This window comes from Protopterus annectens, chromosome 1.part1 (genome assembly GCF_019279795.1).
Source record: "Protopterus annectens isolate FY-2018-M chromosome 1.part1, PAN1.0, whole genome shotgun sequence".
Taxonomy (NCBI): Eukaryota; Metazoa; Chordata; order Ceratodontiformes; family Protopteridae; genus Protopterus; species Protopterus annectens.
Window position 1 is genome coordinate 540,892,349 of NC_056726.1, and position 27,392 is coordinate 540,919,740.

Sequence of the window (27,392 nt, forward strand, 5' to 3'; positions counted from 1 at the left end):
ATGCTCTCTAATTCTATCCCGAAATAACCTATCTGTTTTCCCTACATAAAATGTATTTATTTGGAAAAATCTCTTAGAAATCTTATTAATCAATCTGAACATATTTTAAAAGACACTGAGCAATTTGTAAGAGATCTGTACAGTTTTTATGAAAATACAGATAAGGAGCAAATGTTACTTGTTACACTTGATGTGGTCTCTTTATTCACTGTAATACCTAATGACTATGGAATTCAGAGTGTAGTTGAGCTAATGTGTGATAGTGGAAAATATGATTATAATAAAATGGAATTAATACGAGAGTTATTAAAATTGGTACTGGAAAATAATGTGTTTGTATTTAGAGATAAATTTTACTGGCAATGCCAAGGTGTTGCCATGGGAACGTCATGTGCGAATAGTTACGTAAATGCTGTAATGTTAAGATGAGAGAAAGATGTTTTAGGAAAGAATGAGTTCAGGAATTAAATTTTATTTTTTCGAAGATTTGTGGATGACCTTTTTCTGTTATGGATGGGTCATTAGAAAAACTTAAAATTTTCGTAAATTATATTAATACGTCAACAGATTTTCTTAAGTTTACACTGAATTACTCAGACAGAGCAATACATTTTCTGGATGTTTTAATCACTCAAGATTTGGATGGTAAATTAAATATTAAGGTGTATAGAAAGGAATGCCATGTAAATAATCTTTTTTGAAGGGACAGTATGCATCCTCAATTTATATTCAGGAATGTAGCACAAAATCAGGCATATCAAGCCTCTAGATTAAATGCCACAGAAGGTGATTTTATGGCACAACTCAATACAACAAAGTTAGAATTATTAGAAATAGGGTATGGTCAGAGGCTGATTGATTCAAGTGTGAACTCTGTTAAGAAGTTGAGACATAGTAGAGCTAAACCTTATTTCTCCCCACAGCTAGTTAATAAGATAGTGAAAGAAAACTCTAAAACTATACAACCTCTTAAGTTGTGTTTTAGTTATTCCAGGAATATAAAGTGTTATACAGATATTATAAATAAGCACTGGAATATTTTAACCTCAGATAAGCAAGTAGGTAAATTTATAGGGACGTTCCCACAATTAACTTTTAAGAACAAGAAATCTTTAAAAAGACAATTATGTATTCCTAGGGATTACAGTGCGCAGAGTAATAGCTTGGGAACAAAATCATGTACTAAATGTCAGTTTTGTAAGTTTATTAATACAAATATCACTTTTCAACATCCTGATATGGGGGTAGTGTACACTTTTAGAACCAGTGCCAAATGTGATTTCCCCCCATGTTGTTTACCTTGCTACCTGTAAGACCTGCAACAAATTTTATGTAGGAAAAACAGATAGGTTATTTCGGGATAGAATTAGAGAGCATATATATCACATTAAAAAGGGGACCATGTTTAATGCTTTAGCTAAGCATGTTAAGGAGACTAGTATACAGCACACCTTTACATTTAGAGTGATAGATATATACTTTGAAAGTGTAAGTGGTAGGGATATTAAAGTGAGAACTGAAAGCTTAGAAACTAACTGGATAGTGAAGTTAAGAGTGACTGATGGACATGGTCTGAATGATCATATACCTTTAAGACCTTTTTTAAAAAACAGATCATTGCGTAGGTAGTTTAAATGTTTATAACATTTTTATAAAGTTTTATCTGTTTTTATTAAGGCTTTTATATAGAAAGTATATGTATAAAGTATTCTGTCTGTACATATTATGTTTTAAAGTTTATATGTCTTTAAGAATTGTAACAGGTGATCATGTGATGGTTAGTACAAATGCAAGTATAATTGAGTTATTTGATACACTTGAAGAAGCCAAATGGTGAAAGCGCTTGTGTAACTCTACAATAAAATTGTTTGAAGAGACCTGGAGCCTTACCTCTATTTTGTTTCTGCAGTTGAACTGATTTTTGGTATAATTTGTTGACTTTTCAACGTCACACTTTCACTTTATTGCAGAATTTTCCACAGTATTTATTCCTCAGAGGGATGAATTTATAAATTTGGCAGAGCTGTTGTTTAAATTGCTATAGAAGGCCATGAATTATTCATCAATAGATTATAAGTGGGAACAATATATGGACCTGGTTAACTGATGGAAGATGTCTGTTTGGGAAACCATAACTATCTAAAAAATCCTTAACCATTGTATAAATTATTCTTAGGATTGGTATAAAACAGGAATGGAATGGCACTATGATCAGTACAGAAGTAGGGGGTGACATTTAGCTTAGTAGGGATTTTTGGCAGGATATTCAGGATATTTCTATCAGTTGTTAACATTTTTAAAATCTATTCAAGATTGTTAATACTTGTGAAGCTAGTTTATTTTATACCCAGTTATTAGCTGAAGCATAACTTTTTCAGTCTATGGAAAGATAATTTAAATCAGAAAGCAAAAAAAAAATCTATTATGGGAAGGGTTATAAGTTGATTAGTGTCAAGGAAATAGTTTTATCCTTGAGGTAACATGGAGGACATAAAACAACATGTTGCAAAATTGTAGAGTATGGTGTTTATTGAAACTTGGGCATGGAGTAGTTCACACCCACAATTTATTTCTTTAATTCTACTTTTGAAAATTTAACTTATAAAAATGGATATAACACCTTCTCATTCCATGGGCCAAACCAAGTAGAAAAAATTGTAATACTGCATTGATGGAATGCATGACAAGTCTTGAAATCATGTCTCTGTGATGGAATGTACTCCAATTTCTTCCCAGGTAAGGTATGCACATGTGATATTTTGATTTTTATTTAGGCTGTTGCTGTTGGTGATTCTCATCATGACCTTCTTCTTATCTGCAGAGTTTAGCTTAGGGTGGCCAGTAATTTGACTTTGTTTCTAAGAAGCACTATTTGGGAAATAGGAGTGTATTAAGTACCCTAACTCTATATGAGAAGCATAGCCTATCCCTTACAAAGTATGACTCAGACCCACACATTTCTTTCCAAGGGAAAGGCACTGACTCCCACTTTATTTTCTAAATTTTATTCACTTGATGCTTCTCTTCATATTTTGTTTTCTCTTTGCTTCTTTTCATAAGATCATAGAATCATAAAAGGTTACTAGGCTAATGGCCCCAGGGCCCTTAGAAGCCTAGCCAAGTTCAACCTGTGTTCCTAAGGGTGCCTGGTTAAAGCCGATAATTGAAATCATCACCTATTGCCCTGTCCAATAGGGACACAGGTGGAATCCCGGGGATGACTTTCCAGTTACCCATCCAATCATGCAAATTACGCTTAAATAGGGTCAACAAAGGGCTCTGTTTAACATGAATAGGAAGCTTGTTCCAAAAGTGGGGTAACCTCTGTGTGACAAATCTGTCTCTCCAACAAGTTCTGTTGATATCACATACCAGGTTAACGTCCTTTGAGTGAGAGACCCATGTGCCATTTGACTTACGAATGTGGAGCTTTTCCATTAAAGCTAGGTCAGAGATTGATTGTATGCAAGGCACAGGTCACCTCTGAGCATTCTGTATAACACAGAGCAAGGTGACAATGATTTCAATCTGTTCGCATAAGACAGATCTTGAAGAGCCTGAATTTTCTTTGTAATGAACCTTTGTGGTATCTCCATTTGCTGCAGGTATTTGGAAAGGAACATACCAAAGGGAGCATTGTACTCTATTATTGGCCTGATGAGGGAAGAGTACAGGAGCGTTATAATCTCTTTTTTTTTCCTAGAGGCAATAGCCTTACTTATGAGATAAGCAATATAAAATGTCCTTCTTACCACTGTGGAGACACGGTGATTGAAGTTAATGTTGCTTTGAACCTGTCTGCTCAAATCTCTCACCACTGACTGTGTGCTTAGGGTATAGCTATTGATGTGGTAGTTTGCTGGAACATCATACTCGCTGAAGGGGATGATAATGCATTTTTTTGTATTACATTTAAGACCATGAATTTGGCACTAGTTATTAGTCTGCGTAAGACCTTCTTGCAGGATGTTGACATCACTAGGGGTTTCAATGATAGCTCCAGTTTCCAGTCATCAGCAAAATTTGCCAACTATAGTACTTTAGTTTTAGCCTGTACTTCGGAGAAGTAGATTCTGAACAATGGGGCTCCCAAAACTGATCATTGTGGAACACCACTGGTTATGGGTGTGCTGGAGGAGGTGGGTTCCCCTATTTTGACCATATGAGTTCTATCAGTGAGCCAGTTTATAACCCACCTGACAGTATATGTGTTGATGCCCAGCTGGGTGAGGTTATTAATGATGCCTGAGTGGGGGATTGAGTCAAAGGCTTTGGCTAAGTTTAGGTAGGCTGTATACAAAGATTTGCCCTCATATAGGGCTTTTCTGACTGTCTCAAAGAGGTCCACCAAGTTTAACAGGCATGATCTCCCTTGACAAAGCCAAACTGGGCGGGGTCAAGCGTTTTGAAATTTCCTTTATCTTTGTTAATAAGGTCCATGATGATTCATTCCATGGCCTAGCAGATAAGGCTGGTGAGGCTAATGGGTCTATCATTCCCAGGGTCCGTGGATGCACCCCCTTTGTGCAACCCTCACAACCCTAAGAATTTTTTTTAATCTGTATCCACTGAACATTTTCCTTAGGTTTTATATTGCACCCACAAATTTGCTCTTTTAAAATTTGTTTCTTCCATCTGCAATTACTTTATATGTCATCTGATTGTATGTACAAAATGCAGAATGCCTAACTGAAGTCTCCTTTAATATCGTCTGTTTTCCTGTTACCTGTCATTACTCGGATATCTACTTTACTTGAGTTCATACAGTAGCATTGTATGTCCATTGCTAAATAAATAACACTGATATGTCCTGAATGATGTAAAGTCATTGCAGATCTCTCAGAGGTTGTTTCCCCTCAACAATCCTAAAAAATTATCTGAATCAAAGAAGAGTTCCTTTTTTTGTAACAAGGTATACAACTGCTTCATAGATAACATTATTTCAGCTACCGGTGCATATTAATTCTTAGACATGATTGTTATGGTACATTTCTTTTAATGACAAGAAGGTCAAAAACTCTGATGAAAAAAATATTGTTTTCAAAATAGTCACATTTTTCAGTGGTCAGCTTCTCAATCTATACTATATTTCATTTTCAATTCTACAGTTCTACTGCAAATACTTTTCTGCTACCAGATTTACTTCCTCACATACATGAACACAAAACCCATTGACACACACCAAATTCCACAACCATGTCTGGAAGTTCTACCCACTGATGCCCAAAAATATGACTTAATGGGCTTTTGCAGTGATCAGAATGAAGAAAATATAGCTTAAAATGACACATTATAAGCAACACAGAGAAGAGAAATATAATTCATTAATGTTTCTTTTTAGAAAAGAAGTGTTGCATTTTTGAGACATGAGACGTGAGATACTGGGTCACTTAACATTTGCCATGTTTGTGGACCAAGACTAAGAACAGTCAGAGGTTACCAGAACTTGGCCTAGAAAAGGGGAGATATAGGTAAATAGTACAAGACAGTCAGTGACTGAACAGGAAACTATCCTTTATCAAACAAGGAACCTTGACCTCTCATGCCTTTGGATTGTTCTATTTTGGAAATAGAATGGTGGTAGGTTAGACAGGCAATAGATCGGGAAAGGGAATTAGGTTAAAGACTTACATGTGGGATCACCATGCATGTCCCTTTACTCATAAACCTGAACATAATTCCAAACATATAGTCTTGAAAATGACTGCTAAGAGGTTACATACCTTAAAAAGATTTTTAAGAAATTAAATTTCCTGCTGCTTTGGCCCACTTAAAACTTCAAAAAGAGTAGTATAGTAATCCCATGTTGAAGGCTGCTTGCTTTCTCTCAATAAATCTCAGAGACTATTTATAAGTTGAATAACAGATCTTTAGTAATGATGCTGCATGAGCACTTTTTGTACAGTACCAATCTAGTGAGATGTTGACTTATATACAGTTAAGATTACTAGGGGTGGGGCTTGAGACTGGATGAGGTCTGTAATTGGCTTGAACCTGTCTTGCATCAGATTTGGTGTCCAGCTTTCACTTAATTAGCACTGAAGCTATGACGGCCCTAAGCCTGTCTTGCATCCACATGCCAAGTAATTCAAGAAATCGCTCAACTGTGTATCAGCATGGCTGGCCCCACCATGTTGCAGTATTGAACACAGTTTAAAATTCTTTTGTGGGACATTTTTTCAGCAACAGTTAATAGGCATTAGTTATGCAGTTATCTTTCTGTTTCCCTGCACCAATCAACAACTTACACATTGTAAGCCAATCAGTCATGGTCCATTACCCTGTCCAGGGCCCCATTTGACCATAATCTGGCTTTGCCTGAAAGGCTTAGTTTTTGTTTTAGCATACTGAAGTGCCATAACTAAAAAAATTGTATGAGTATTTTTTAATACCCAGAACATCTCAAGTCCTTATATTCATTAGGAATAACTGATACTATTTATACTGCTTTTAACACTAACAACTGTACAAACACATTTTGATTTCTAAATGCCATACAGTTCTAATACCAGTAGGAGCCTGAATCCTCAAAACTGACACTGGAGAGGGACATTCACTTGGAATATAAATGGCTACAGTCAGTATTTCTAGATGCAACTCCCTGCACCAAGTACAATTTCCCTTAGGGCTGGATTTCTTTTTTTTTTCTGTCTCCCACCAGGGCCCCAATAAGACTCCCCACTGGTACAGCTGTAGGGTTAAGTACTCAGCGCAGTGTCCAACTCACGTCCTCCAGCACCCTCTCTGTGAAACCGGTGCTTCATGTTCCTGGTTCAAGTAGCTGACACACACACACAATGAGATTTGATTTCACACACACACACACACACACACACACACACACACACACACACACACACACACACACACACACACACACACACACACACACACACACACACACACACACACACACACACACACACACACACACACACACACACACACACCTTAGGGAAAGGCTGACCCAGCTTTACCTGCTGTGCCCCCTTCTACCCAGAGTATAAGGTAGTTATCACTGCTGCCAGACACTCCACAATCAGCTACTCTACGGCCCTTAACAAAGGGTGTCCAAATTTACTGTGTAATAATAATAATAATACTTATACAAATGGTAGTAGTTGACCAAGACAAGTAGGCCTTCAGGAGTGGCCCACATAGTGTCATCAAATAAATATAAGCACTCACAAAGGTTAATACTTTCTAAAAGGACCAGCCACAATAAAAGTTTTAAATATATTTAATAATAAATAATAAAATAGCATGAAAATGCTGAATATATATTTACAGTAAACAACAGAGTTCATATCACAATAAATACTGAAAATAACATTGATGGACAGCCATTAGACAAATAAAGAAAAATAATATCTAAACTTAGCTTCACTATATTTTTCTGACTGAATCTAGGAGAATTACGATTCCGTACTTACTTAACAGAGCAACGCAGATGATGTGGTGAACAGTCCTTCTGTTTTCAGGCCCAAGACAGAATGGGTGGCGCAGTGGTGCAGCAATTAAAGTTGTCACCTCAGCGCAACAGGTTCTCCAGTTTGATTCTTAGCTGGGGTACTTTCTGTGTTAAGTCTGCACATCCTCTCTGTGTTTCCGTGGACTTCCTCTGGGTACTCCGGTTTCCTCCCACATTCCAAAGACATGCATCTAGAGTGTTTCTTCCCAGGCCTCCACTGAAAATAGGCTCTGTCAGACTTTCCCAGTCAACAAATGTTAAATAAATATATAAAATAAACAAAATAAAAATATTTGTCTCCAGGAGAGGGCATTTCATTTTTCTCTAAAACTTAAACAATTCAGACTAAGAGGGAGCTATTCTATGTTTATTATCCAAACCTCAGTAAGTATATTACCATAACTATTGGAGTTTTTACCTAATGCCTGATTTTATATCACCTCCAAAGGCTCTTACTGTAATATTGGGCTCATCACAATCTCCTTTAGTTTTCTAGTTTATTGTGGTAGTCCCAAACCTCACTAATAACATGACAGTTAGTGCAGAACTTTAAAGTAAGGGGCTATTAGCAAGCTGCTGTCTGTAGTCCCTAAGCCTCTATTTACTTACTTTATGATTCTCAGCAAGTCATTTGCCTACCCAATGCCTGGGGAAATTGGGATAAATTCTTCAATGATCTTCTGGACTGCATGCATAATAACTGATTATGAACTTATGGCCCCATTACTTCTTTATGTTTACCCAAAGTGCTTGGGCAGTACACATATTCTGAAAATATTCAGGAAACATCACTGACATTGCCATGACATCTCTCAACAAGTTATTAAGTTTTGTATTATGCAAGCCTGCTGTTATATGCTATGATCTCTGCTGTCTTAATCTACTTGGCAAGAATTTCTAATACTCTGGTGTATGATAAAAGTGCCTGTCTTTCAAAGCTTCCTAGAAAAAAATCATATTTTTAATACAGATTCAACTTCTTCCTTCATCCTATTTTTCCCAAAATGTCTACTTTTTCTCATAAAAAATGTTCAGGTGTTCAACAGCCCTTCTACATTATCCATCCTATCTTACATTTTAAAGCACCTTTGCTTTAATTTTCCTTTATACTTTTCCCAAAAAATGTAGTTAATTGCTTATCCATCCCAATCACATCCATTGTAGCTTCTGTTAAGTCTTTACACCTTCATCAAAAACCCACAACATTTTAGATTGTCAAACAATGACAGTGCTTCACCAGACAAGACCTACATATATTAAATTGAAGAAATTGTCTAGAGGTGCATGCCCAGAGATCACAACAGGATTAAACTTTACAGCATTAACCAAATATACATATTCTGTAGTAATATGCACTATCAATCCTAGATCGAGACTAATACTAACTCGAATAAAGGGTATACTGGTTAAACACAGGCTTAATTGTGGAGGTGCATCTAAGGCCCATCACGTTCTCATAAATAACTACATATCTTCCTAGCTGTAGTATTCAAATAGCCCTCGGAACACCTCTTAATTTCTGGAAAACTGTCTTTTTATTTCACTTACACAAAAATAAAGATAAGCCTTCCTGAAATGCTAACAGCATCCTCATCATTAAGCAGAACTCTGAGAAGCACTTGGCAACAGGTAAGAACTATAAATAGTAAACGCTGCAGTGGTGGTGCTGCGGTAGCATTGTTGCCTCACAGTAAGACGTTGTCCTGTTCGATTCTCAGCTAAAGCGTCTTCTGTGTGGAGACATGTGTCAATGGGCGTACCTTCATTGAAGGTTGTGCGTCAGGCCTGGCAAGTCGGTACGTAAAAATCTACTGATAATCATTAGCGGACTGGATTTCTGCTGTGGCGACCCCTAACCGGGAAAAGCCGAAAGATACTACAACAACAACAACTACCCTGCAAAGACTTTTAAACCTACACAATAACTCTGTTCATCACTTATCATATTGTCTGTCAACATCAGGCAAGAACTGGATGTCAATAACGTCATATCTGGCCTTGTTCCCTGTATAGCCAAGGCTACACCAACATCCCTTTATTAATATTTTATTATCTTGCTGATCTAAATGCATTTCCTGCAAAGCTACAGAACAGGACTTTCATTTCCTCAAACAACCCACTACTCTGTCCTTAGCTGGATTAGTTAACCCATAAACATTCCACATAATAAAACTCATTCGGTACCTAAAATAAAATACCCGGAGTTGACCCATGGAAACACATGCCAAAAGAGTGAGTATATTACTAGAATTATAATCCATACCTGCAGATTCTAAAGACAACCACAAGGCATTCTATACTTATGTCAAGAATCTACATGGCAATACTCAGATCTGCTCTGAGTTACAGCACAATGGCAATACATATACAGAACCAACTGATATTGCCAACATATTGGCCAACAGGTTCAGTGCGAACTTTACCCCCCTTTCACCCCCTAAAGGGCCTATCACAATACATGAGGAATGCCAAGTCTGTATAATTAGCTACACAGGTAAAAACTGCACTGTCCAAAGCCAAGAATACAGCTTCCATGGGACCTGATCATATCCCTGGCTGTGTTCTCCATGAATTACCAAGTGAACTGGCACCACACCTGAGTACCCTGTTCAATCACAGCCTCATTTCAGGCTTTGTTCCTACCAAATAGTGCACTGCTACGGTCATCCCACTCCACAAAGAGGGAGCGACTACAGACCCTGGGAATTACCGCCCCATTAATCTGACAAGTCTGATACGTAATGATATGGAGTGCATCATCATGGACCTTATAAATAAGGGCATAGGGAATGTGTAAACTCTGGACCACATGCAGTTTGGGTTTGTGGAAGGTAGATCATGCCTGCTCAACCTGATAGACTTCTTTGGGTCTGTCACCAGAGCTGTGGATGAGGGCAAGGTAGTTCACACAGCCTACCTAGATCTTGCCAAGGCCTTTGACAATATCCCTCACTCAGGAATCATAGATAGACTCACTAAACTAGGCATAAACCCCTATGTCATAAGATGGGATGCCAACTGTCTCACTGATAGAAGCCACAATGTGAAAGTAGCAGACTCCAAATTTGACTACTGACTAGTTACAAGTGGTGTCCCACAGGGATAAGTCCTAGGTCCTCTCCTGTTTGGCATCTACTTCTCTGAAGTTCAAACCAACACAAAGGGACTCTGGCTGACCATGTTCGCAGATGATTGCAAACTGGGAGGCATTATTGATTCTCCAACTGATGTAGACATTCTACAAAAAGGCCTCACTGCCACCAATGACTGGAGCCAGAATCATGGCCTTAAGTTCAATGCTAAAAAGTGCATTGTCATTCCCTTTGGGAAAAAATTGGTGCCCATGAACTACCACATAGGCAGTAGTCCACTAAATACCAAAGGTGTGATAAGAGACTTGGGGACACCGGTTGACAGCAACCTCTCCTTTGATAACCACATTGCCACTGTAGTCAGAAAGTCCTTCTATATGGCACATCTCATTACAAAAGGTTTCTCATCCAGGAAGAAAGAGGTCATAATCCCTCTCTACTCATCCCTCATTAGACTTATTATAGATTACAATGCTCTATTTGGTATGTACCTCACTAGACACCTACAACACTAGAAAGGCCACAAAAATACCCCATTAAGAGGATCTAAGGCCTTAGACACATGCCCTATATGGACAGACTCAAAAAACTCCAGCTATAGTCTGTCTCTTATCACCTACTTAGAGGTTATCTCTGCTTGACCTACAAAGCTATGTCTGACCCAGAGCTGCTAGATATGTTACACCTAAAGAAATCCCAATCCCTCCATGCCACATGCTCCAGGGACCTAAACCTCATTACCACAATAAATAGAACATGCTGGAGGAACAGGTTTCTAATGCAGAGACTTCTCATACTCTGGAACAAACTTCCCATCCACGTCAAACAGATCACTTCACTGGCCCTCTTTAAGAGAAATCTTGACAAGTGGATGGGCAATAGGAAGTTCACCCCGGGGATCACTTCAGTGGCCTTGCTTGACAGGGGCACTGGGAACTAACTTTGGGCGGCATGATGCCAGGCAATCTACTTGGGCTAGACTTATATAGGCTCCAGGGCCATTAGCCTAGTACACAACTATGAACCTATGAACCTATATACCAATAACAACTTAAGATGAAAGTACTAGAGTCCTGAGAAGAAATTCTTTGCACAGTAACCCTTACTATGTACACTAACCTCATAAATTAATATCAAATTGTTCCAAGGTACAAGTTACTTTATTAGAATAAAACACAGTAAATGAATCATTAGCAAAGCAGAAAAAAACGATATAGTCAACACAACAGACAGCATATCAAATTATCATTGATATAACTGAAGAAATGATAAAGACATTTATGTTATGCCTCACAACCTGCAAGCCATACCAACTGCATATTGGGACCATAGCCAGACAGAGTAAACTAAAACGTGAAGTTAGGTGGGACACCACTGCTTACCATAATAGGAGTCATTCATCTGTCATAGTTGATATAGGGCAATTCTCTGAACAATGGGGAAAAAAGACATAACTGAGCAGTAGGACACTACTTCCATAGCATCATTAAATTTGAAAAAAAAAAATCCCAATTATACATTCCTGGTAAAACATTCATGTTAGGCAACGAGTAAATAGAAAACATTTAGGAATTTAGGAGTCTATGGTCTTTAAAGCCCACTCAACCCCTATTGAATAGGATAATACCACTAACAACTTTGGACTGCTGGGTACAAGTATTCACCAGTCTGAGGATTTACAGCATATGGAAGAAAACAAAAAGAGAAAGAAAGGAAGTCCGCAACAAATAACTGAGAAGAAAAAGAAACTTATACATGTCTGTAAAAGCATAGAGAATACATACTAAAAGGACATTGCTTTGCTATGTAACAAACAGATTACAGGGAATGATAACATTTTGTTTACAGAAAACCTTCAGTGTACAGAAACAGGCATCATTTTTCCAAAAGAGAAGGTAGGAAAAAGAGGCAAGGGGCAGGTGAAAAGGAAGAAATCAAACTTCTGTGTGGAAGGACTGAAGAGCATTACTGTAAGAAAAAAAGAGAGACAGATGTTAACAACATGGCTCAAGCCGTAAATGTACAAATCTGGCTGGATGAGAATTGTTTGCTTGCAAATACAATAACCAATGAAAGTGGAGTTAATAAGACTAATGGTGATGAAAATCATTCCTTTGTAATAATCGATAGAGCAGATATTACTGAAATAAAAGTTGAAGATTCTTCAGATCAGGTCAGAAAAGATATTCTTGTAATTACAGAATCAATTATTACAGGAACTGATGCTTACAGTTGCAGAGAACAACATAATCAACATCAAATCGTGTTATGCTTTCCAGTAGCAAAAACAGAGGATATGAGACAGGCCTTAGAATGCCTTAATGTAAGGAAGTACAAATCATTTTTTATTCATGTGAGTACAGATTGTCTCATCCCCAAGGACTCTCTTTTAGTAGGGAACTTACAGCCCTCTTAGATAGCATAGCTTGTACAGGTGTTAGGACATATTTTTCACAAATCACATATTGAAAGGAGAGTCAGGTCACTGTGAATGAAAAAAATTTGGGGGGTAAATACCTTCTTCTTTTGGCTTTTCCTGGTTAGGGGTCACTTCAGCGGATCACCTGTCCATGCATGATTAGCAGTGGAGTTTTACAGTGTCGAGTTGCCAGCCTGGCACCCAACCTTCCACAGAAGGCACACACATGCACACACCTAGGGCCAATTTAGAGTGTCCAATCCACCTACAGCATGCCTTTGGGATGTGGGAGGAAACCCACGCGACCACAGGGAGGACATGTAGACTCCACACAGAAAGCACCCAAGCTGAGGATTGAACCAGAGAACCTCTTGCTGTGAGGCAGCAACACTAACCACTGCACCACTGCAGCTGCCCTGGGGGGATAAATACCTACATGACAAAAATCTCCAGCTTTTAAAAATGAAAATGTGTACAGCACCCAAGCCTAATTTTGGGCTGAGATGTGTTCAGACAGGATGGCTTGCACCTGTCAAGATCAAGAAGAACATTTTTGCAGCAGATATTTTGCAATATTTAGCAAATACAAAGTAGGATTTTTGCAAGGTTGAAAATTTTACATTTTACAGATAACAATATTTGATGCTTGTGATGGTTGTTAATGGTATGAGAATTAATAATAAAGTTTTCTCTTTAAATGGAAAATTTACTACATTCCCACAAGATTGATGCTGTTATTGTTTATGTGTAAAGAACATGACAGGAAACCAGTTTTGACAGGGTATAAATGTTTTTACTCTAACAGACATTCTACCAAAAATCAGGTAGAAGTGCTATGAGAGGGTTTAAAAACAGTTATGAGAACTGTGAGCATATTCAGTAATAACACCAATGCTATACTTTATGTAACTGGGACAACAAAGACAACTCTGGAACATATAACAATTGTTGGAATGTACAGTATAGACTACCAAAGTCAAGTGCTGATGACACAGAAGAATTTGTATATTTCTTGCATGAAACACAGGAGGGAAGATGTTGGCTGGGGACTTACTGTAAATTTACCAGAAACAGATTAGAATAATGTTGATTCAACCATATTAGTAAGGAAATTATACACAATATATATTCAGGAACAACAGTTGCTTAAGATTGTAAAAAAAACCCTACAAAGAACGGAACATAACCAGGCATTGTTTGGGTTCCTAAAGTAATTACTGTTACTTCATGTCAAGTTTTACCACCACTGATGTGCAGTGATCATGGGGTTATAAAGGTTAATTTGGTAATTATCATTTTGTATGTCTTTACTCCTTTGTTGCTAGATAAATATGCCAAACTGAAACCTAAACCAATCTACAGAAGGTTAATAGACTATATGGAAGCAAAACAGTCACTATGTAAAACTAATTGGAGTGGTGTGCTAAGTGGTAAAACTACAGACGGAATGTGAAAAGTTTTGAAACTGTATGAATGCAAAAAACTCAAAAAGAAAAAGTTTAACTTCAAGATCTAGGCACGCAGTGTCAGGAGGATACATTTCCAGAAGAACAATTTACTTGATTAAGGTGAGAGAGAAAAAAAAACATAAGAAACAGAAAAGAGGTTGAACTACAACTTTGAAAATGAAATAACCAAGCTGGACAGACAAAGTAAACAGTGTGTGAGACAAGAGCAAGAAAATTATGAAGAAAATGTATATAAAGATATTGAGCATAATAGGAAACCAATTTACTTATACATAAGATGTGGAGGGAATAAAGACATACAAACTGATAAAATCTGAGTAGATTGTAAAATTTATTCCCAGACAACAAATTATAGATGTATTTGCAAAATCTTATGAAAAACTGTTTGTCTCCACAAAAGGGATAATATGTTTTCCTGGTGACATCCAGGTAACCTCAGAAACTGAAATCAAACTAGATTACATTAAGAAAGAACTATGCAACCTGGATCCAAGCAAAGCATGGGGAGGAGATGGGATTAGTAATAATGACCTGACAACATGCATACACACACATGCACACATGCATACACACACATATACACACATACACACATGCATACACACTAACATACACACACACATACACACTCATGCACACATATACACACATACACAAATGCATACACACACTCACACATACATACAAGCTTACACTCACACACACACACACACACACACACACACACACACACACACACACACACACACACACACACACACATGCACATATATGCATATGCATACACAGAAATATACATATACATACACACACATATACACATATACACTCATGCACACACACAAACATATAAACACATACACACAGAATACACACACATATATATGCACAGATACATGAATGCATGCACGCACACACACACACACACACACACACACACACACACACACACACACACACACACACACACACACACACACACACACACACAATACTACAGCCCTGGTCTTTCTATTGAAGTAAATAGGCATATGCCATCAAATGATGGCATACACATTTTCTGCCTTGTTCCGTAAATGTCAGGGTAGAGCTATTCTTTGAATCACTCTGCCATGATATTCAGATGATAGTGATATTTCTGAGGGAGGGTACATGGCTATTTAGCATTAGCCACACCTCCAGACTGCTGCATTTTGCATATGGCTTTAAATGAGAATGCTGCCCATGCTGCAGCTGGTGCCTTCGTACCACTGTAACAGTACAATGATCCCTAAATAGCCCAGACCTAATGTACTGTGCATTTCTGCTATGAACAGAATTGTATAGTGAACTGAGTGTTTCAAAATCGCAGGTGATGTTTAAAAAAATGGTAGTGTAACATTGCTCAAAGTAATTTTATTTTATGAGATCACTGCCTCAGCCCACATTATTTATGTATTCGTTTACTTATAATTTGTTGTTCAGTTAAGTGAATTGTCACATGGTCCTTTTCAGACATAACCTGGACCACAAAGTAAATACTTCTTATACAAACAAATGCACATTTACGTCAGCAAGCAACACTACAAATATACACTAGACATAACATATCTGGTATGTACAGTATGACTGTCATAGAGAAATAAAACAATGTAAGAGTATATCTATGTACAGATTCCAAAGAAAATATAATAACAGCTTAATAAAAGTAAATGCAAAAATATGTATAAACATAAGATATCAGCTTTCAACTAAGGATTTTTATTAATAAATATAGTGCTCAGTTGTGTAAGTGAGTCCTGCTCACTATGTTCAGCACAGTGCTCTGTCATTACCATGACTTTCAAACCTGGGTCACAACAAAGATGGGTGGCTTACAAAAGAACAGCTGTATAGGTGAATGCACACCAGTTTGCATAGCACTCTACCATGTACTATTGTCACTGGTGCTAAAGTGTGAATGACTGTGTGACACTACTACACAGGGGAGCAGGGATCAGATACTTTGTAAGGTATGATATGTTTGACATGCCTTACTGCGTAGCTGTTCCAGATTCAGCTATGCTTTGCCATCATGCCCACAGGAATTTGTAAAAGGTTTTCCTTCATTAGGCAAAAAGGTGGACTCAGGGTCATTACTATATTATGGTAATGAGGGGATCTGGTATTATGACAGCTCTCAATGGCAAGTGCTCAACGGTGTCAGTGTATGGGGAAGGAGACAGCTATAGTTGTGGGAACAAGTTTGATTAAACCAAAGGAATTCTGTTGCCAGTTTTCTTTTTCTATCATGCAAAGGATATTATTTTTCTTTTAAGTGCAGATGTGGCTGCTCAGCTCTGTAAGAAAATGAGCACATTAGTGAGCAATGAGGATCAGTGCAATCGGATGTGCTGCATTAATTCTAAGTATGTCGCACTGATCTTATAAAATATGTAGTTGAGAGCAGCACATATGCAGTTCGTGTGTAGTATCTCTGAATCACATATTCTTTTGCTGGGGGGGGGGTTATTTGCAAATGTGGTCCCCACATGGAGCATTGTACCTATACAGTGGAATAAGACTGTATACAGGTCTTACCCCATTGTGTACCTGCCTTTAGGAAACACAAAGTGATTTTGGCATGCTAGTATGTACTAACTCTACACCATGAGGTACAATGCTCATGGATCCCACTCTGCAGTCTTATGACATATATAAACTTAAGATGTCCATTATGAATGATATAATGTCATTGTGCTTGTTTGTTTGGAAGCATGATTCTTCACCCACTGATTGCACTCCCAATTTCAGACGAATTAAAAGTTATTTTGCCTTTGTATGATTAAAGTGATAGCTTGTTGCATTTTTGCAACATTCTAAATAAATGTGATGTCATAAATTCAGGAAAATCCTGAACATTGCTGAATAATAAAAAAAAAAAAATAGGTTCTACTAATATCTTTCTCATATTTTCTACTTGCTCATGTTAAGGTCCCTTGTCATGAAGTATGCTGCTGCCATTTAATTTTGGAATAAACTATGTTTTCATAATAATTGCGAAGTTTAGCAATAAAGTTTGCAGTAACAGTATCTTACTATATATATATATATATATATATATATATATATATATATATATATATATATATATATATATATATATATAACAGCTAGACCACTGTGGATGCCATGTCAACATTTTGGAGACAGCTTTTTTGAAACAGATACCATGTTATGGATGTTAGATGGAAAGAAGGCCTACATCACACAACTAAGAAACACCAAGATACTGTATTCCAGTGATACTTATGACAATTCATGGCTTGTTTTTTCAAAGATATGTCGACTAGCTATGGAGTAAGGAAAACATTCAGCTCCCAGCATTAAGTGTGAGTCAGGGGCAAGGGCGGCTATGATGTAGTTTAATACAATGTGACTCGGGGTGGCTATGACGTAGTATAATACAAAGTGAGTCAGGGGTGGCTGTGATGTAGTATAATACAATGTGAGTTAGGGGTGGCTATGACATAGTATAATACAAAGTGAGTCAGGGGCGGCTATGATGTACTATAATACAATGTCAGGGGCAGCTATGCTGTAGTATAATACAATGTATGTCAGGGGCAGCTATGATGTAGTATAACACAATGAGAGTCAGGGGTAGCTATGAAGTAGTATGATGCAATGTGAGTCAGGGGCTGCTATGAAGTAGCATAATGCAATGTGAATCAGGGGTAGCTATGAAGTAGTATAATACAATGTGAGTCAGGGGCAACTATGAAGTAGTATAATGCAATGTGAGTCAGGGGCTGCTATGAAGTAGTATAATGCAATGTGAGTCAGGGGCTGCTATGAAGTAACATAATGCAATGTGAGTCAGGGGTAGCTATGAAGTAGTATAATGCAATGTAAGTCAGGGGTAGCTATGAAGTAGTATAATGCAATGTGAGTCAAGGGCAACTTTGAAGTAGTATAATGCAGTGTGAGTCAGGGGCTGCTATGACATAGTATAATACAATGTGAGTCAGGGGCAGCTATGACATAGTATAATACAATGTTTGTCAGGGGCAGCTATGACATAGTATAATACAGTGTGAATCAGGGGCGACTATAACAATATAATACAATGTGAGTCTGGGGCAGCTATGATGTAGTATAATACATTATGAGTCAGGGGCAGCTATGATGTAGTATAATACAATGTGAGTCAGGGGCAGCTATGACATAGTATAATACAATGTGAGTCAGGGGTGGCTATGACGTAGTATAATACAATGCGAGTCAGGGGCAGCTATGACGTAGTATAATACATTGTGAGTCAGTGGCAGCTATGACATAGTATAATGCAATGTGAGTCAGGGGCAGCTATGACGTAGTATATTATAGTGTTAGTCAGGGGCAGCTATGACATAGTATAATACAATGTGAGTCAGGGGTAGCTATGAAGTAGTATAATGCAATGTGAGTCAGGGGCAGCTATGACATAGTATATTATAGTGTGAGTCATGGGCAGCTATGACATAGTTTAATACAATGTGAGTCAGGGGTAGCTATGATGTAGTATAATACAATGTGAGTCAGGGGCACTATGATGTAGTATAACACAATGTGAGTCAGGGGCACTATGATGTAGTATAATACAATGTGAGTCAGGGGCAGCTATGATGTAATATAATACAATGTAAGTCAGGGGCAGCTATGATGTAGTATAACACATTGTGAGTCAGGGGCAGCTATGATGTAGTATAATACAATGTGAGTCAGAGCCAGCTTTGACGTAGTACACTATGATGTTATAGTATAATACAATGTGAGTCAGGGGCAGCTATGAAGTAGTATAATGCAATGTAAGTCAGGGGTAGCTATGAAGTAGTATAATGCAATGTGAGTCAAGGGCAACTTTGAAGTAGTATAATGCAGTGTGAGTCACGGGCTGCTATGACATAGTATAATACAATGTGAGTCAGGGGCAGCTATGACATAGTATAATACAATGTTTGTCAGGGGCAGCTATGACATAGTATAATACAGTGTGAATCAGGGGCGGCTATAACAATATAATACAATGTGAGTCAGGGGCAGCTATGATGTAGTATAATACATTATGAGTCAGGGGCAGCTATGATGTAGTATAATACAATGTGAGTCAGGGGCAGCTATGACATAGTATAATACAATGTGAGTCAGGGGTGGCTATGACGTAGTATAATACAATGCGAGTCAGGGGCAGCTATGACGTAGTATAATACATTGTGAGTCAGTGGCAGCTATGACATAGTATAATGCAATGTGAGTCAGGGGCAGCTATGACGTAGTATATTATAGTGTTAGTCAGGGGCAGCTATGACATAGTATAATACAATGTGAGTCAGGGGTAGCTATGAAGTAGTATAATGCAATGTGAGTCAGGGGCAGCTATGACATAGTATATTATAGTGTGAGTCATGGGCAGCTATGACATAGTTTAATACAATGTGAGTCAGGGGTAGCTATGATGTAGTATAATACAATGTGAGTCAGGGGCACTATGATGTAGTATAACACAATGTGAGTCAGGGGCACTATGATGTAGTATAATACAATGTGAGTCAGGGGCAGCTATGATGTAATATAATACAATGTAAGTCAGGGGCAGCTATGATGTAGTATAACACATTGTGAGTCAGGGGCAGCTATGATGTAGTATAATACAATGTGAGTCAGAGCCAGCTTTGACGTAGTACACTACGATGTTATAGTATAATACAATGTGAGTCAGGGGCAGCTATGGCATAGTATAATACAATGTGAGTTGGGGGCAGCTATGACAATATAATACAATGTGAGCCAGGGCCAGCTATGACGTAATATAATAACAATGTAAGTCAGGGGCAGTTATGACATAGTATAATAGAATGGGAGTCAGGGGCAGCTATGATGTAGTATAATACAATGTGAGTCAGGGGCAGTTGTGATGTAGTGTAATGTAACAACAACAACAGTTTCTCTTGCTCTCAGTATTTGTGAATTTCACACTCGTGTGTGTCCTCAGTAAAAGAACTTGACTTGTGGTGAAAATGTGATACCACAATCTTATTTAAAAGTGAGAGAGGGAGGCATTTTCTTTGTCAGTGTAGACAGAGGGAGATTGGCTGGATGCCATTCAACAGAAATGGATGGTGGCATGATGTGATGAGACTAAGCACTGTCCAGTATTAAGACATTTTGAATGTGGGATGTAAAGAGGAACCTTATAGAAACAATGAATGGTTAGGGTTTTTTTATGTACCTATAACAAAACTGTACTCACTGTTCTATGTTTTGTGGTTTTCTAGTCTTCAAGGGTAGACACTGGTGCATTGAGAGGTCACAGTTGTCATGTTTAAAAGTTCCTCCATTGACAAAAATATATTGTAAAGGGCGCACTAGAAAATGAAAATCAATGCACCTACTACCCACAGAGTTCTGTATGTGTGCACAACTCTTTGTATGTATATTGTGGAAAAACAGTTAATAACAATGACAGTAATAAAGGAAAACAGTTTCATTAGGCATTACTTTTCTCTCACCACTGATGAACCGATGTTGCTTTTTTATATTAGTATAAGCACAACTATGAAATTCTTATGCATCTCACTAGCCATCACAAGTCCACTTATCTATGTATCAAGCACATTGTTTTTATAAGCTGATCCTGAAACAAAAGACAATGTTGATTGACTAAGGAGAGTGTGCAGGGTCCACATGACAAAGCAATAACGTTTTGTTTCTGTAACAACTGTATCCTAAAATAATATGTGTTAAAAGATGAGGATATATTTTTGAAATAAATAAAAATGTAAAACCTCTGATTATATCTTTCAACTTCTATGATTTAGGCATAGCACTATGACTTTTGCTCTCCTCCTAGATTTATTGCTTTTCTTCATAAAGTTAGACATTTCTTAGAGTGTTTAAGGCTATATACAAGCAATGACCCTAAAATACAATTTTCTTATTCCATCCATCTATTCACAACCCCTTAAAGTTTTCCTATTGCTAACTATAAATAGTTAAATAGACTTAAAGATCTTCTATTGTAAAAGAAACATAAGAAAGAGCTCTTCTTTCCTATTGTCTGCTGTCATTTTTAAAAGCCATGTCAATGATTTTTAATGCTCTGAGGTTGACAGGTATGCCACTGATCATTTGCAGTCTGAGTTCAAATACGCTTATTGTATTACATTCAGAAACCTAATTAACCCAGAAAGATTGAAACAGCACTAAGCAGGAAGTTAAAAGGATCCCTACAGGCAGGGTGAGGATGTGAATGTGCCTTGTAAAGACTCTTCTCTATCAAACAATACTTCACTTCCCCCAGATTTTTAGACTCGACTCTTTACACTTATCACTTCACTCTAGTCACTTGTCTCTTCTTTCAGCACCTTCTCTTTTCTTGGCCCTGCCATCTGTAACTCTCTTCAAAGCATTCTTCTTCAACTCTGAATTCTTAGAAACCTCACCAAACACCTTAAGTTATACCTCCAGCAACAATATCAATGGAAATCCTTAGGATTTGTCACCCAATAACTCTTATTTTATTCTCTGTATTAATTTGCAACATACTGAGTGTCACTTAATTGTTCATTTTTTGTTCCATATATTATACCATACCATACTCCACTGCATAAATAGGGCATGCATCTGATTTACAGCTCTGGTGCTATTATACAGTTTTTTGGTGCTACCTTACTTTGTAGTAGGGTCATGACTGAAAATGGACGCTACTAAGCTAGAACACGTATTGGTAATAGATGAATACTACTGTCACTGCTGTGGTACGTTTAGAGCAGCTGTAGTCTACTCTTTGTGCTTGAAAAATATTTGCACATATTGCAAATGCTATTGATAAAATGATACCACCTGCACTTCTCTTCTAATAGGCATACTGCTGCAACCACAGCTAATGCTGTCTTAGTCAAATTCTTATTTTAAACATAATTCATCATGGAGAAAAGATATGGGCTAAAAACCCACATTGACACAGAAGTTTAACATTCCAAGATGAGAGACTAAACATCTTCAACTGATGTATTAATATCTTGGCGGCAGTTTCACATAACCCCTGACCTGCTTGCGTTAAAGAAATAGCTATTGTTTTATAATAAGACTACATTGTTCACAGGAACGGTTCTGTTCTCATTTTCTTTTTCTTTTTCCTTTTTATTAGGCTTATTGTAGATTGATCAGTCATGGAGGCCATCTTGCTTCAATCCACAATCCATATCAAAACAGAAAGTTGAAGGACTTGATCTACTCTTCTAATCATGCAAATCCAAGGACCTGGATTGGAGGCAAAAGAAAATGGGTAATATATGAGAGAAATAAAGTTATATTTGGGGGTGTAAATAAACAGTACTCATGTAACCACCAGAAGAAAGCCTGGAGCTGTTGTACTATGGGACTATAAAATACCAAATCATAGAATATAGATGTTTGTTGATCAGCGGTACTATTCTTTCCATGGAGATATACAATACCTACTATTAACACTTAAAAGAAGATATGTAATTGATATTAAAATAAAAACAACAGCATTAAACTCATCTGAATAATACAAGGGAAGAAACTTGTGTTATCAAGAAAAATGTCTGTGATAAGGTTGAGTATATGGGTTTGGGTTCTTCTTAAAATAAATACAGCTGAAGCTACTCTAGAAAGAACACTTTGCTATAAAACTTTAAAGGTGACCAGACAGAAAAAAATACAAGCCTTACATTCTGTATTATTATTTAGAAGGATTATTCATCATGTTAGCTGCTACTTATCTGTCACTGATTTTTGAGTTGGCACAATGCAACACTGATTTATCAACAGCAGCATGAGGTTATATGAAAATAATTTCAAAACTTCTAAAAAGTATGACAATGATTTGGCGCTTTGCCAGATATAATTAATTGCATCTGAGCAGACATCATTGAAATCATTGCTGAAGAAACAGTGGGCAGAAGTACTATATGGCTTTAAGAGGCATCATTTGAGACAGGGATCTCCAGCCATTCACTATAACTGCAGTGAATGACTATTTTTATATAAACAGACTGATTGCTAGTAAGAAAAGAAAGATCAGAAACCAAGGTGATAACCAGAAAATGATAGTAAAATAACTCATGCCTACTTGGCACAGAAAGATCCCTGCTGTGACTGCACGGGTTTACTTGCAGTAGTGTTTACAGCAGTACCTCCAGCCACCCTATGTTGTAGTGTCGCTCTCAGTTTGAATGTGCACTGACTGCAGTGTGCCATATTTCTTAACTTCTTTTAACACTGTGGAGGTTAGCAGGGAGATAGGGTAACAAATAGATTCAGCTGTGAATGCTTAAACTCTTCCATGTAGAGAAACATGTAGGCATTGTTCTGAAATTACATGTGTTCCAACAAGTATCTCAAGAACTGGGCAGTATCCAATTACATCTGTTCCAACAAGTATCTCAAGAACTGGGCAGTATCCAATTACATCTGTTCCAAAAAGTATCTCAAGAACTGGGCAGTATCCTTTCCCAAGCATAAGTTGTTTTGGAGTCTGGGCCGTTAATGCAAATGCAGTCTGAATGTAGTTTGTGTCACAACATATGAGCACAAGTATACTTTCCTCCCCCTTCAATTTTACTCTTTTTTTGTTAAGCTATATAGACAGTTACTTAGTATATTGTATCCTGAGAACTAGCCCTATAGATGCAGATCCACACGTTTTTCAAAAATCTTGGCTAGCCAAGCTAAGAGCAATATGGTTTGAAGTGGGTAAGGACAGGGGTGACTTTTAGATGCTGGAATAACAAAACTTCTTCCAAATATTAGGAATGTTATTTTGAGTAAGGAAAAAACTGAAAACATGGAAGGGAATGTCACATAACATTGGCACATATTTTAAGAAATCCTTCCTAGAGCCTGTCATTTCCGATAAGAATTATCTCAGAGATAGAAGTAAATTCTGATCTTTTTCTGAGGAGTGTTTTGTAAAATTGAATGAAAGATAAATGATTCTTTAAACTGTTGTCTAGCATGGAAGCAAATCATAAAACATGAATGAAAGGATGAGAAATCTTCTTTAAAAATATTAACAGTTTTTCCAGTATGATTCTCCCTTCTGAAGCATTAGGGCTTGGTTGCTTACCTACTTACCTATATTTGTCTGTTTAATCTTGGCAAAATACATGCAGGATGCACAAGTGGTGCTTTTGCAGCTGTTTGCATATTCTGTTAGTGGCTTTACATCCCTTCCTATAGTATATCATGACACAACAGCATCCATTCATTACTGTTGTTTATTAGGAACTGTTTAAGGGGTTTGTTTAGCCATTTGCTATAGACATCTCTAAGCCCACACAGATGCCTGTGAAATGCCTATATTATAAGCAATTCATCATGAGACGTATTGACAACAGCATCATAAATATTGTTTTCAGGGTACAGAAAGTCTCTGTCAGTAGTACCACATTCTTCTGAAATGTGTATTCTTCCATTGTTGAGAAATCTCTGTGTATCATTTTCAGGTACTTTTTCATTATCGGGGCAACAGTTCTAATGAGCGCTTGAAATGTTTTATTAGGAGAGAGTAAAATGTCCACTGAAATCACTGCTTCTTGTTAGAAATGAAATGTTTTTCTTTCATCTACAAACGTGTCTTCCTGCAGTTTCAGAGAACTGATTAATGACTCAGATATTTTTCCATTATGAAATGAACTGGGAAAATTGGTGATACTAATAAAGTACCATTAACATGCAAACCTGAAAAAAATACAAACTAATCCACAAACTTGTGAAGTGTAATTATTATTTAAGTATGATTAATCACCTTTTCTCCCAAAAACTGAGGGCACTAATGAGTAACAGCATACGCGCTCTAACACACAAATCCTGCAAAAAGAAGTCTACACCTTTTCGTTTGGCAAACACAGTTTTTGTGGCGTAGCAGAAAAAGGATGCCAAAAGACAAAGCAGTTGTGCATAACATGACTTACTAGTTTAAGATACTGTTTTGACAAAACTCTTCAGTTCTACGCCTACAGAACATACCTCTCAACCTTCAAACTGTGATGCTAGAAAAAAGAACAATGCATCACAAAATTCCACCACAGAAATGTCATTTACTTTGGCTTCACAAAAGTAGTCTGTCTGCCAATATTGTGGGTACAACATAACATAAATTGTCGCCTTCCAAGACGGTGCAGTTTGAAAAGGAAACATCACAGACTTTTTGCGCTATGCATGGCTAGATTTACAGCAAGAGTGGCAATACCAAACATTTATTCCGTTAACCCTTTATTGCTGGAGAAAAAGAAAGTAGACACTGGCAGCCCCAACAAGTAAGAAAAACCCTCATATCGGAGAGCACAAAGCTACAATATGTTTATAATTTACACAACAAACACTTTACACCAGCTGTTTTCCATGTTTTGTACATGGTTCTTACAACAGTCCACAAATTGAAGCAAAACTAACATAGTTACTTGAAACTCGTAACTGCAGGGTATTAGCAAGTACCCATTTGCACAAGTTAAATGTTTCTAAAAGCGAGCCAGGCAAATATATAAACATAACTATACTTCTCAACCACCTAGTGCAAGGAATCTGGACAAATATTATAATAAAACATTCCAAGCGTTCATTACAACTGTTGCCTCGATAACAGAAAAGTACCCATTTTAACAGTAGGCCTTTTGGGTGTGTTTTCTGACCAAAACAGCATAACATGGGAAGTAATAAAGGAAGAATACAAAATTCCACTAGCTTCTTGCTCTTGTTATTCAATCATTCTTTTTCTTTCTTTCTTACTTTCATTTTTTGTATACATTTTAAGGAATTCATGGTCACAGGGGAGTCAGAATCTGTCTCTTCACTCAATGGGAGCAAGATGGAGAAAGTAATTATTAATAGGATGCCAGACACATACACACACATGCGCACACACACACACACACACACACACACACACACACACACACACACACACACACACACACACACACACACACACAGACGTACTTACATCTCCTAAAATTAAACTCAGTAAGTTTTCAGATAAATTATGCAAGACGAATATAACAGGTGATTAACATTGCAGTACAGGCTTCCATATCAAATTTATTTTAAAATATCTAAATATAATATCTGCAAGTTTAATAATACAAAGATAACATTTCTTTAGTAGATGATCTATTATACTGATATAGATAGGTGATGGAAAAATGTACAAAAAAAACATTTTTTTTTTGCTCACCAGCTAAAATGGATTCAGACATAACACATTAGGGTCAAATTTATCTAGAACTGCTCCATTATTAAGAACAGCTGCCTCTTCAATATGAGCCCAGTATTACACTGTTGTTAACATAAGTATTGCGGAAACAGACATATGGCCGAGTCAGGAGAGGTACATAAAAAAAGCTAGTGGTGATATGCAGAAGATCAGGGAAGTTATCCAAAAAGAAAAAGAAAGAGTAAGGAAAAAGTAAGAAATAGATAAGATGGACTTAGCTGAAAAGGAATATGGGTTGGCTAATAGTGTCTAAGACAGCTGCCGCAATTGCAAAAAACAAGACATTAGAGGCACTCTTTCAGCTACTGGAAGGTGACTTCGAAGATGGCACAGAGAAAGATAAATTAAATAATCCTCAGACCCCTTTAATAAAGGATGTTGTTAACAATCTGCTCACCAGTTCATAGGACAGCAAAGGTAGATTGAAGAAATGCTTCCAACACCTTCTGAATGAAGAAAACTCCATAGAATCTGTACTGTGTAGAACAGCACTAAAGAAAATGAAGTCAGGGAAAGCAGCAAGCTCAGATGAAGTCACAGCTAGTATTAACAAGACATTGGGTGACTTAGGGATGAAATGGCTCCTGAGGGTACATGTAGCAGTGTGGAGAGAAAGGCACATCCCAGATGACTGAAGAATAAGCATTCTAGTGGCATTGCACAAGAACAAAGGGGACAAATTACAACTGTGGGCAATACAGAG

At 37.3% G+C, this 27,392-nt stretch overlaps 1 protein-coding gene across 1 annotated transcript in view; it reads left to right on the forward strand.

The window, feature by feature from the left end:
• LOC122806296 (lectin-like) overlaps positions 1–27,392 on the forward strand; it is a 220,089-nt gene that overhangs the window by 89,858 nt on the left and 102,839 nt on the right. The window contains exon 4 of the mRNA XM_044076601.1: positions 22,601–22,738. Coding sequence (XP_043932536.1) covers positions 22,601–22,738 — 138 coding nt within the window. The remainder of the gene's footprint in view (positions 1–22,600; positions 22,739–27,392) is intronic.